Source organism: Brachyistius frenatus, unplaced genomic scaffold (assembly GCF_029030835.1).
Source record: "Brachyistius frenatus isolate BFR_SWC_R1_liver_20210118 unplaced genomic scaffold, ASM2903083v1 Contig_507, whole genome shotgun sequence".
Taxonomy (NCBI): Eukaryota; Metazoa; Chordata; class Actinopteri; family Embiotocidae; genus Brachyistius; species Brachyistius frenatus.
In genome coordinates, this window is record NW_027211106.1 from 66,250 (window position 1) to 80,000 (window position 13,751).

Below are 13,751 nucleotides of genomic sequence, written 5' to 3' on the forward strand. Positions count from 1 at the left end.
ACCCACCGGACAGCTGATCCAGGACCAGCCGAGCCCACACCATCACCACACAGGTTAACAAGTGTGGATCCGTCCTCCTGTTCCGGTCTGATGACCTCTGACCTGCTGATTACAGCTGTTCCAGGTAGGAGAGTGTATCCAGAATTAGGTCAGGGGTCAGGGGTCAGGCTGCGGTTCGGACGGTGTCCCCCGGTCAGGGGTCAGCTGCTCTCCGGGACTCAGACCTCCTCCGGAGCCGGTAGTCAGAAGTTATCAAAGAAAAGAGATCTGCTGGGAAACTTAACGGAGGCTCCGGCAGTCTGAGGAGCTTTTCCACCGAGCAACAATGACTGAGACACCGGAACACGGTAAGACACCGGAGTGTCTGTCCCTTCGGGTCTCACATGTCCATTACTGCGAGGAGTCGACTGTACGTGGAAAGAAAAGAAGAACAGCCCGGGTTGATGTCATCTGACACCAGTGTGTCTCCGAGCGGTGGTCTCAGTCAAACTACCAGCACCGTAACAAGAGCAGCGGGGAACGTACCGTGAACGACCGCCGGTGAATCCAGCCGTTGTCTCCTCCTGGACGATGGTTGTTGTTTTTTGTTGTTTTTTATCCCGGTGAAGCGGCCGTTATTCCCCCGTTTTTCCAGCCAAACCTCCGCCCGGCTCTCCCTCTCCGTGTGCCGTTTTTTCCCCCCTCTGCCCTGGATGGAAAACGACGTCCTCTCAGAGGAGAGAGTGGGCGGGTCTTCAGCGTTCGGACAGCCCGTGCGGCCAACCGGCTGCCGATATTACAACATTCTACTGATTTCAGCCAATCGGATTCGGTTTCCAGCGCACAACCGTTCGCTTATTGGTCGGCTGAGCAAAGACCTCCCAGTTGGAATTCCGCGAGCGCCGGGTGAGGACCTGGGTGAGGAGAGGACCTGGGTGAGGACCTAGGAGAGGAGAGGACCTGGGTGAGGAGAGGACCTGGGTGAGGAGAAGACCTGGGTGAGGACCTGGGTGAGGAGAGGACCTGGGTGAGGACCTGGGTGAGGACCTGGGAGAGGACCTGGGTGAGGACCTGGGTGAGGACCTGGGAGAGGACCTAGGTGAGGACCTGGGTGAGGAGAGGACCTGGGTGAGGACCTGGGTGAGGAGAGAACCTGGGTGAGGACCTAGGAGAGGACCTTGGAGAGGAGAGGACCTGGGTGAGGACCTGGGAGAGGACATGGGTGAGGACCTGGGTGAGGAGAGGACCTGGGTGAGGACCTAGGAGAGGACCTGGGAGAGGAGAGGACCTGGGTGAGGACCTGGCTGAGGACCTGGGAGAGGACATGGGTGAGGACCTGGGTGAGGACCTGGGAGAGGACATGGGTGAGGACCTGGGTGAGGAGAGGACCTGGGTGAGGACCTAGGAGAGGACCTGGGAGAGGAGAGGACCTGGGTGAGGACCTGGCTGAGGACCTGGGAGAGGACATGGGTGAGGACCTGGGTGAGGACCTGGGAGAGGACATGGGTGAGGACCTGGGTGAGGAGAGGACCTGGGTGAGGACCTAGGAGAGGACCTGGGAGAGGAGAGGACCTGGGTGAGGACCTGGGTGAGGACCTGGGAGAGGACATGGGTGAGGACCTGGGTGAGGACCTGGGTGAGGACCTGGGTGAGGACCTGGGAGAGGACATGGGTGAGGACCTGGGAGAGGACCTGGGTGAGGACCTGGGTGAGGACATGGGAGTGTGGTCACTCAGATCTGTCCCCTCTCCTCACGGACACATTCAAACCTCCTGCACGAGACATTTGTCATTTTAAAGAAGAGTTAAAATTCGCTTTTAACAAAACTTAAAAACAGGAAACGTCTGACATCGTGTCAGAGAACAGATTCTCAGCCTGGTTAATAAAAGTATGTCCTAACATCCAACACCACGTGTTCAGATGTCTTTTTTTGTCAGAATGTTAAAACTCCAAATATATTCCCTCCATAATGACAGAAAACAGAGCAATTGCACACGCTGGGGTTATAATGTCTTGAGTTATTAATGAGAGATGAGTTATGTATTATGAACAACTCCTGATGAACTCTGACAGTTGACTAATTGCTTATTTGACACAACAGTCTTCACTGATTCAACATTACAGATGTCCCAATCACCTTGTTTGATTCTCCTGCTGCTGTAAATATTGACTTGTCTGTTGTTACTGCATCTGAATAATATTTCATATTTTAACTGTATTTGTGTCCTGAAAAAAGCAACATGATGTACGTCATAAAAAGGATCTGAGAAAATGACTGCACGAGTCACATGTTGAACTATGACAAGATAACACATAACAATACGACACTGGCGCCCCCTAGTGGCAGGACAGAGACCACACAGCTACTTGTTGGAGATGGTCCAAAGAGGAAGTTTCATGTTTTTGAACCTACTTTCATGACACAATTTTATAGGACTTTTAAATCTATTATCATCACTAATACGTGTTATTCTCTCTAATGTCCACACCAACACTGCTGTAATCATGTTTATAACTCTGGCTGTAAGTGATTGAGAACATAGGACATCTCTAAAAGAGGGAAAAGAGACAAAACCTCCAGAAAGAGTTCATATCAGACAACAATAACACTATTACTGACAGCTATCTTGCAGGTTATTGAATTCTTGATTTATGTAATGAACCAAATAAAATAAATGTATTAAAACTCCTGAATTTTAAAGGTGTGTTGCCTCCCACGCTGGTTATATCAGTACAGTTAGGGAATGAAACTTGTGCTGGAGTTACACGCGTGTGCTCACCAGCCTCACCCTGACCCATCGCCTCTGTTATCTCATCTGATTTGTTTTTGCTGTGATTGATATGGGATGTAACAGCTGACGTGGAGCCGCTGGCACCTCCTCCAGCCTCAGGTGTCTGTTTGTGAAGTGGATACGTTGGAAAAAAACAGAGTTTAAAACTGGAAATAGTTTCTAATTCACTGATCTGCACCTTAAACCCCAATAATTGAATGTCTCCTTGGGATCAATGTGAAGCATCATCATCATCATCATCATCATTCCCTGTTTGGTTTAGTTTTGTAAAGAAGAGTTCCTGATTCTCTACTTTATGAGCTATATTTAAAATGTTGATTTCTGTTTGGTTCATTCATGGCATTGAAAAAAACAATAATAATCATATGTAAAAACGTCCCAACACCTGGCTGTCTTCAGGGAGGCAACATGAATGGTTTCTGTCGACCAAGAAGATGTTTTCTACTGGTGAGCTGGGCTGTGAACAGGCTTCCTGCTCGTTGGTGGGACGGGTGTCCCTCGGCCGGTTTCTTCCTGCTCGTTGGTGGGACGGGTGTCCCTCGGCCGGTTTCTTCCTCCCTCCCTGACGTCCCGGAAAAACAGGAGCTCAGATTTTGCTTTTGGTTTTGACTTCAGATGCGTCAAGTTAGCCGGATTATTACCGGAAATATGAGAGTGCTGCGTAAACTTTCAAATTTAAAATGTTGATGGCAAAATGATGTGTGGTTGTGTATTTCTTGTTAAATCCATTTAATACTTAATTTAAGATCATACACACATCGCATGCCACAAATCACGGAAGAACACGTGCATATTTGATGGCGGGTCTTTCAACCCTGGAGACTCTGTCTTTGAAGACCAGTGTCTCCTGGACAACGGGGACGTATGGGAAGTGGAACAACAACATGGCAGAAGACTGGACAACAAGCGGATTATACAAACGTACTTTTCACAATAAAACAGTTTCACCTGACCTTTGTCCTCGCGCCGTGGTTTTATTGTGAAAAGGTGTCGGCGGATGTTGTCGTCACCGCCAGCTCGGTGTCCCGCGCTGCTCCAGTGAGGACAGACAGGTCGACGAGCTGCGGACCGGCGACGCGTTCACCCGCTGTCACTGTCTCGTGCTGGTTCCACACCGCTTCTCCGTCCCACCTGAGCGGGGTCCGTCCCACCTGAGCGGGGTCCGTCCAGCCGTGACGACGTCTCGTGCTCCGAGGTAACGTCCCGGGTTAGCCGGCGAGGCTAGCTGGTAGCCGGGATCAGCCCTGCTAACAATAGCTAACTACCGTTAGCCGACGTCGGGGACGTGTTGTCCTCTCCGCGGGTTGAGTTCATCTGTCCGCTGCGGTCCGTGCTGTCCAGGGGGACACCCGGCGTGACCGGAAGGACACCCGGACATGTCGTCGGAGGCTGATCTACGGCCAGAGAGAATGATGAAATGCTCGCGGTGCCATTAGCTCCGAGGCTAACTCGAGCCCGATGGACGTCATACCAGCCTCCCCTCACGACGTCCTCGGTTTACCGGAGCCGCGTCGGTCACGGGGACGACAGCGCAAACACTGCGTGAACTCGGACTTTCAAAACGCGAAATTGTGTGTTCTTTAATTCGGCTTACATGTTACATGTATATTATTGCGTATATCTGGGTTTCCTTTAACTTCTGAAGTTGGTTACCGTGAGCTCACGTCCCTGGTAGGACGGCTGTGGTTGACCGGAGAGCAGCACGGGGCGGCCCGGGGAGCTGGTGTCACCGGCCCGGGGAGCTGGTGTCACCGGCCCGGGGAGCTGGTGTCACCGGCCCGGGGAGCTGGTGTCACCGGCCCGGGGAGCTGGTGTCACCGGCCCGGGGAGCTCGTGTCACCGGCCCGGGGAGGTGTCACCGGCCCGGTTAAACGGCTAACTGCTCGGTGCTCGTGTCTGTCAGATGCAGGAAACGGCTGCGACGCTGACATGAACATGTTTATTCCTGATTGACAGGCTGATGTGAGCAAAACACGACATTTAAAAGTCAACATTGTTCCCTGATTTGCTCGCTGATGTCATAAACGGTAACCAGCCGAGTCCTCGTTTGTAACTTCCGCAAGTTGTCTGCGTTGTGTCAGTTATCTGTGACGTTAAGCAGTTTAAAATGACGTCATCTCCAGACTGTCGCGATCCTTTAATATACACTTTGGCCTCCAAACTACCAGCTGGTCTCAGCGGAGAGATGGAAAGGAAAGGTTCGTGTTTGGAGGCCGGACAGGGAGTGTGGGTCGTCGGGTCGGGACACCTGAGCGTGGGGCTCCCCAAAACAGGAGTGTGTGTCATACATGTGTGTGTGCTTCTGTCTGGTTGGGTGAAGACTGAGGTGATGAGCTTCGTCCTCTCTTCATGTAAAAGCTGAGCTCGCTTCAGATCAGTTGGTATTTTTGACCTGAACAACAACCTGCTGGATCTGCAGCAGTGCTGTCAGCCTGCAGCACCCACAGCTGCTGTCAGCAAGCCTTTGTTTACATGTCTGAAATTATTCTGAAACACAGTTTGTAATGGGACTGTATGGGCAAAAAATACAGTTGGATCTGTGATGCAGATGAGACACACATTTGTAATAATATGATATCACGAGAAGATGATTGGATTTCAATTTGATGCCGTTGTGGATTTTGTGTTTTTCCTTTTTCCACAGTGAAAGTCTCGGACTCTGTATCAGTGTTTCAACACGTATAATCCTACATGTGTAAGATTACTCGGTGTACTCTCCAGGAATTTGAGTGTTCAAGATTCATAATGTTGACATACACAGGTCAGATCTTAGAGCTGCTGTCTCCGGACCAGATTGAACCAATATATCATTACTGACTGTGATCTTTCCAGCTAAACACTGGGTGCTGCAGATCTACCTGGGACAGATCTACCTGGGACAGACACATACTGTAGATCTACCTGGGACAGATCTACCAAGGACAGACACATACTGTAGATCTACCTGGGACAGACACATGGTGTAGATCTACCTGGGACAGATCTACCAAGGACAGACACATACTGCAGATCTACCTGGGACAGACAGATATACCTGGGACAGACACAGGACAGTGTGGGACAGATCTACCTGGGACAGACACATGGTGTAGATCTACCTGGGACAGATCTACCAAGGACAGACACATACTGCAGATCTACCTGGGACAGATCTACCTTGGACAGACACATGGTGTAGATCTACCTGGGACAGATCTACCAAGGACAGACACATACTGTAGATCTACCTGGGACAGACACATGGTGTAGATCTACCTGGGACAGATCTACCAAGGACAGACACATACTGTAGATCTACCTGGGACAGACACATGGTGTAGATGTGGTTCAACATAGAGTTGATATGACTAACTGAACCCGACCAGGCATGATGTGATGCTGCCTTCACTGTTCACCAGTAAATACAAGACTTTGATCTGGTGTGTTTTTAGGTTAACTTTCCAGCTGGTGAGCAACACAAATGGAGACGCCAGGAGTTTGTGAGCTGGATGTGGTGAGCAGGAGGATAGTGGGAGGCAGTGAATCTCCACCTGACCTGGACAGCCCGTCTCAGGTAAACACACCTTCTCTCTGTGAAGTGTTCATTTGGAAATGTAGTTCTAATAATGGCAGAGTTGGATGATGCAATATGAACAGTTGAAGCAAATATGGAGGAGTTGAAGTTGGAGAAAGAAAAAACAAAGCTGCAATGGTCATGGAGGTGGATTGAGGAGTTTAAAAATGAACCCCAAACGATCTTCTGAGGAGCAACACCAACATGGTCATGCTGGGATTTTAGTCAAAGGATTCTTATTTACAAAATATTGTTGAATGTTGTAAAACGACAGGCTGGCATGTAATTATGTAAAACTTAATCTTAAATCTTGTCAAGACAGAAGATTACAAGAGTGTGTGTGTGTGTGTGTGTGTGTGTGTGTGTGTGTGTGTGTGTGTGTGTGTGTGTGTGTGTGTGTGTGTGTGTGTGGTACCAGGAGGAGGTTCCAGAGTTCCCTCTGGGGCTGTGCTGCCCTGAGGAGGAGAGGGGGGAGACTCCCGGCCGAGAGGACAGTCCCAGCGATCTGGGGGAGGCCGAGCTGGATCCTGGAGGCGAGGCTAAGAGTGGAGAGGACAAGGCATTCGGTAGGAGCACCTCATCTGACACATCTCACACCACTTCACACTTACCACTTCACACATCTTACACTAACCACTTCACACCACTTCACACATCTCACACTTACCACTTCACACATCTCACACTTCACACCACTTCACACATCTTACACTAAACACTTCACACCACTTCACACATCTTACACTAACCACTTCACACCACTTCACACATCTCACACTTCACACATCTCACACCACTTCACACATCTCACACCACTTCATACCACTTCACACACTCCACACATCTCACACCACTTCATACCACTTCACACATCTCACACCACTTCACACATCTCACACTTCACACATCTCACACACTTCACACATCTCACACCACTTCACACATCTCACACTTAACACTTCACACCACTTCACACACTTCACACATCTCACACCACTTCACACATCTCGCACCACTTCACACATCTCACACCACTTCACACATCTTCACACATCTCACACCACTTCACACATCTCACACCACTTCACACATCTCACGCCACTTCACACATCTCACGTCACGCATCTCACACATCTCACACCACTTCACACATCTCACACCACTCCACACCACTTCACACATCTCACACCACTTCACACATCTCTTCACACATCTCACACCACTTCACACATCTCACACCACTTCACACCACTTCACACATCTCACACCGCTTCACACATCTCACACCACTTCACACTTCACACATCTCACACCACTTCATACCATTTCACACACTCCACACATCTCACAACACTTCACACATCTCACACCACTTCACACATCTCACACCACTTCACACCACTTCACACATCTCACACACACTTCTCACATCTCACACTTCACACATCTCACACCACTTCACACATCTCACACCACTTCACACATCTCACACTTCACACATCTCACACTTCACACCACTTCACACACTTCACACATCTCACACCACTTCACACATCTTCACATCTCACACCATCACACATCTCACACCACTTCACACATCTCACACACTTCACACATCTCACACACTTCACACATCTCACACTTCACACATCTCACACATCTCACACACTTCACACATCTCACACACTTCACACATCTCACTTCACACTTCACACATCTCACACCACTTCATACCATTTCACACACTCCACACATCTCACAACACTTCACACATCTCACACCACTTCACACATCTCACACCACTTCATACCACTTCACACATCTCACACCACTTCACACATCTCACACTTCACACATCTCACACACTTCACACATCTCACACCACTTCACACATCTCACACTTAACACTTCACACACTTCACACATCTCACACCACTTCACACATCTCACACCACTTCACACATCTCACACCACTTCACACATCTCACACCACTTCACACACATCTCACACCACTTCACACATCTCACACCACTTCACACATCTCACACACTTCACACATCTCACACCACTTCACACATCTCACACCACTTCACACCACTTCACACATCTCACAACACTTCACACATCTCACACCACTTCACACATCTCACACCACTTCACACCACTTCACACATCTCACACCACTTCACACATCTCACACACTTCACACACATCTTCACACCACTTCATCTCACACCACTTCACACCACTTCACACATCTCACACCACTTCACACTTCACACATCTCACAATCTCACACCACTCACATCTCACACCACTCACACATCTCACACCACTTCACACATCTCACACCACTTCACACATCTCACTTCACACATCTTCACATCTCACCACTTCACACATCTCACACCACTTCACACATCTCACACCACTTCACACATCTCACACCACTTCACACACATTTCACACTCTCACACCGCTTCACACATCTCACACCGCTTCACACATCCCACACCGCTTCACACCGCTTCACACATCTCACACACTTCACACATCTCACACCACTTCACACATCTCACACCACTTCACACATCTCACACCACTTCACACATCTCACACTTCACACATCACACTTCACGCATCTCACACATCTCACACCACTTCACACATCTCACACTTCACACATCTCACACCACTTCACACTGCTTCACACATCTCACACCGCTTCACACATCTCACACCGCTTCACACATCTCTTCACACCGCTTCACACATCTCACACCGCTTCACACATCTCACACCGCTTCACACCGCTTCACACATCTCACACATCTCACACCGCTTCACACATCTCACACCACTTCACACATCTTCACACATCTCACACCGCTTCACACATCTCACACCGCTTCACACATCTCACACCGCTTCACACATCTCTCACACACTCACACTTCACACACATCTCACACCGCTTCACACATCTCACACTTTCACACATCTCACACCACTTCACACATCTCACACACATCTCACACCGCTTCACACCGCTTCACACATCTCACACCGCTTCACACATCTCACACCACTTCACACATCTCACACCGCTTCACACATCTCACACCGCTTCACACATCTCACACCACTTCACACCGCTTCACACATCTCACACCGCTTCACACCGCTTCACACATCTCACACCGCTTCACACATCTTACACCGCTTCACACATCTCACACCGCTTCGCTTCACACGTCTCACACCGCTTCACACATCTCACACCGCTTCACACATCTCACACCGCTTCACACATCTCACACCACTTCACACATCTCACACACTGCCTGTTCCAGCGATGACCCTCGTCATCCCAGTGTGATGTTTCTCAGTCTTCATCAGAGAGGTTGAGATCAGCTGACTGGAGGACAGTCCATAACGGACAGCTCTCCTCGGTCCTCTGGTCTTCAGAAGATAGAGTCCATGTTAATCAAAGAGGATAAAATGATCACCACATACAGCTTAATAAAAAAAAGATTCTGCTATCAGACAGAATCTAAAGGATTAATCCAAATGACGGTTGAGACTTTTCCGAAACAGGCTTCCTGGGCAAAATGCTGTGTAAAGATAGAGATGAAACCTTTCATCATCGTATTGTTAATAAAGTAGTTGTGTGATTCTAATTAAAGTGATAGAAAGGAATGACCTATAAGTACCTTTTCTCTGGAGGGAGCTCTGAATGCTGCAGGTGCTTCAGTGTGTGTGTGTGGTTTGTGTTGCAGGGAAGGAGGTTGTTCTTCTGATGCAGGCCCTGAACTCTCTAGCCACGCCGGAGGAGAAACTGGCCGCTCTGTGCAAGAAGTACGCCGACCTGGTGAGCTGAACATCTGAGTGCTCGTTAATCAGTCCGAGGATCACTGAGCAGATCAGAGCTGCTGTCAGTCTGTTGGACACCTGAAATAATACAACTGTCAAACACACCATGTTAAAATCTGTTACTGTTGGAAACCTCCGGGGCTGCAGCTCAAACAACACAACTGTGTAACACGCCATGATAATACTGGAGGAACAGCGTTAAAACTGTCCAGCTACTTCTCACTGCAACAACGCGTGTCTTCTAACAGCTGTCTCGTACAAAGACGATGAATAAATGTGTTGTGCCTTTTTATTCATCCAAGAAAAGATGTCTGGGTTTGTCGTTGGTCATGGGGTGTTTTTGTGTGCTGCTCAGCTGGAGGAGAGCCGCTGCATGCAGAAGCAGCTGAAGGCTCTGCAGAAGAAGCAGTCCCAGATCGTCAAGGAGAAGGTCCACCTGCAGGGGGAGCACAGCAAGGCCATCCTGGCCCGCAGCAAGCTGGAGAGTCTCTGTAGGGAGCTGCAGAGACACAACAAGACTCTGAAGGTACGTGACCGAGCACCGAGCCGACGCACTGCCGCTGTCACCCTCAACGTTCCTTCCCTCCTCCGTCCCCCGGCAGGAGGAGAACGCCCAGCGGTCCAGGGAGTACGACGAGCAGAGGAAAGAGGCCATGCTGCACTTCCAGATGACCCTGGGTGACATCGAGGTGCAGATGGAGCAGCACAGCTCACACAACACCAAGCTGAGGCAGGAGAACATGGAGCTGGCTGAGAAGCTCAAGAAGCTCATCGAGCAGTACGAGCTCAGAGAGGAGGTGAGCTTTGGTTCTCTTGTTGAGCTCCAGGTGACTGGTCCTGGATCAGGTGGACATGGTTGTTCACATTAAAGCCTCAAATGCATTTTATTCTCTATGAAGCAAGTGATGAAATAGTAAATCAGGGGAAGGTACCAAACCTTGGAAAGTGTGTTAGAGCTGCAGGTTCAGAGAAAGGTTCTAGTAGTCTGGAAACTAGAACATCTTCTGTCTGGAAACTAAGTTTGGGTCAAACAGGACAGGAAGTAACAGAGGCTTTGATTTGGTCAAGGACAAAATGCAAAAACAGATTCAAAGGACAGTAGCAGCACAGACTGGATATAAAACCACACACTGGATATAAAAGTACAGACTGGATATAAAACTACAGACTGCATATACAACACAGACTGGATATAAAAGTACAGACTGGATATAAAACCACAGACTGGATATAAAAGTACAGACTAGATATACAACACAGACTGGATATAAAACTACAGACTGGATATAAAACACAGACTGGATATAAAAGTACAGACTGGATATAAAACCACAGACTGGATATAAAAGTACAGACTGGATATAAAACACAGACTGGATATAAAACTACAGACTGGATATAAAACACAGACTAGATATAAAACAGACTGGATATAAAACCACAGACTGGATATAAAACTACAGACTGGATATAAAACACAGACTAGATATAAAACAGACTGGATATAAAACTACAGACTAGATATAAAACACAGACTAGATATAAAACAGACTGGATATAAAACCACAGACTGGATATAAAACTACAGACTGGATATAAAACACAGACTGGATATAAAACCACAGACTGGATATAAAACCACAGACTGGATATAAAACTACAGACTGGATATAAAACACAGACTGGATATAAACAGACTGGATATAAAACTACAGACTGGATATAAAACTACAGACTAGATATAAAACACAGACTAGATATAAAACAGACTGGATATAAAACTACAGACTGGATATAAAACACAGACTGGATATAAAACCACAGATTGGATATAAAACACAGACTGGATATAAAACTACAGATTGGATATAAAACTACAGATTGGATATAAAACCACAGACTGGATATAAAAGTACAGACTGGATATAAAACTACAGACTGGATATAAAACTACAGACTGGATATAAAACCACAGACTGGATATAAAACTACAGACTGGATATAAAACTACAGACTGGATATAAAACCACAGACTGGATATAAAACTACAGACTGGATATAAAACCACAGACTGGATATAAAACTACAGACTGGATATAAAAGTACAGACTGGATATAAAACTACAGACTGGATATAAAACCACAGACTGGATATAAAACCACAGACTGGATATAAAACACAGACTGGATATAAACCACAGACTAGATATAAAACCACAGACTGGATATAAAACCACAGACTGGATATAAAACTACAGACTGGATATAATACCACAGACTGGATATAAAACTACAGACTGGATATAAAAGTACAGACTGGATATAAAAGTACAGACTGGATATAAAACCACAGACTGGATATAAAAGGACAGACTGGATATAAAACACAGACTGGATATAAAATCACAGATTGGATATAAAATCACAGACTGGATATAAAACTACAGACTGGATATAAAACACAGACTGGATATAAAACACAGACTAGATATAAAACAGACTGAATATAAAACCACAGACTGGATATAAAACTACAGACTGGATATAAAAGTACAGACTGGATATAAAAGTACAGACTGGATATAAAATCACTGACTGGATATAAAACTACAGACTGGATGTAAAATCACAGACTGGATATAAAACTACAGACTGGATGTAAAATCACAGACTGGATATAAAACTACAGACTGGATATAAATCACAGACTGGATATAAAACTACAGACTGGATGTAAAATCACAGACTGGATATAAAACTACAGACTGGATATAAAACACAGACTGGATATAAAACGGTGTTGTTAGCTAAAGTCACTCCTTCTTCTTAGTTTTCTGGAGGTCCATCTGAAAATAATCCCTCATTCATTAGAAAAGAAGATTCAAGAAGACCTGTTTTTGGGGGCGTGTCTGTTTGATTGACAGGCCTGTGGTGCAGTCAGGTTACAGCTATCGGTGGGCGGGACGTAGTATCGTCAGGTTTCCGATCGGATTGGTCAGATCCAGCGCTGGCTCCTCCCCCAGCTCGTCCAAATATGGTCACTTCCTGCTCCAAACCGCTCCGAACTAGCAAAGATGGTGACGGACAGAATCTGAACTGGAGGATTCATAACGTTCACAAACCAATGATGACATCACTGATGGTTGATGACGTCAATGATGGTTGATGACATCACTGATGGATGATGACATCACTGATGGATGATACCTGAGTAGCTGTAATATGTTTGAACATACTGTTGAACCGCTGAAAGGACTCAGCTGGGAGCTGGTTGTTCTACACAGCGACCTCATCACTTCTTGGTGTTTGTTAGAGTTCTGATCAGGTGATCAGCTGTAAACATGTGATTGTCCATCTTGCAGCACATTGACAAAGTGTTCAAGCACAAGGAGCTGCAGCAGCAGCTGATGGACGCCAAGCTGCAGACGATCACCGAGATGATGAAGGAAGTGGAGGAGAAGCAGCAGCGGGAGAGAGATTTTGTGAGCACTTCCTGTTTGTCTGTTGCAGTTGTCAAATGTTTATGTGGTGTTCAGGAGGGTTGTTGGTGCTG

The 13,751-nt window shown here is 47.2% G+C and overlaps 2 protein-coding genes across 2 annotated transcripts in view; one reads left to right on the forward strand and one right to left on the reverse strand.

The window, feature by feature from the left end:
- The window catches only part of ccdc102a (coiled-coil domain containing 102A), a 48,103-nt gene extending 47,429 nt beyond the window's left edge, over positions 1 to 674 (reverse strand). The window contains exon 1 of the mRNA XM_069687925.1: positions 526 to 674. The gene's annotated coding sequence lies outside the window, so the exon portion shown is untranslated. The remainder of the gene's footprint in view (positions 1 to 525) is intronic.
- A 3,162-nt stretch (positions 675 to 3,836) lies between these two features.
- Positions 3,837 to 13,751, forward strand: part of txlng (taxilin gamma) — a 12,032-nt gene continuing 2,117 nt past the window's right edge. The window contains exons 1-7 of the mRNA XM_069687926.1: positions 3,837 to 3,966; positions 6,203 to 6,324; positions 6,743 to 6,890; positions 10,105 to 10,196; positions 10,554 to 10,724; positions 10,801 to 10,995; positions 13,561 to 13,680. Coding sequence (XP_069544027.1) covers positions 6,232 to 6,324; positions 6,743 to 6,890; positions 10,105 to 10,196; positions 10,554 to 10,724; positions 10,801 to 10,995; positions 13,561 to 13,680 — 819 coding nt within the window. The 5' untranslated portion in view covers positions 3,837 to 3,966; positions 6,203 to 6,231. The remainder of the gene's footprint in view (positions 3,967 to 6,202; positions 6,325 to 6,742; positions 6,891 to 10,104; positions 10,197 to 10,553; positions 10,725 to 10,800; positions 10,996 to 13,560; positions 13,681 to 13,751) is intronic.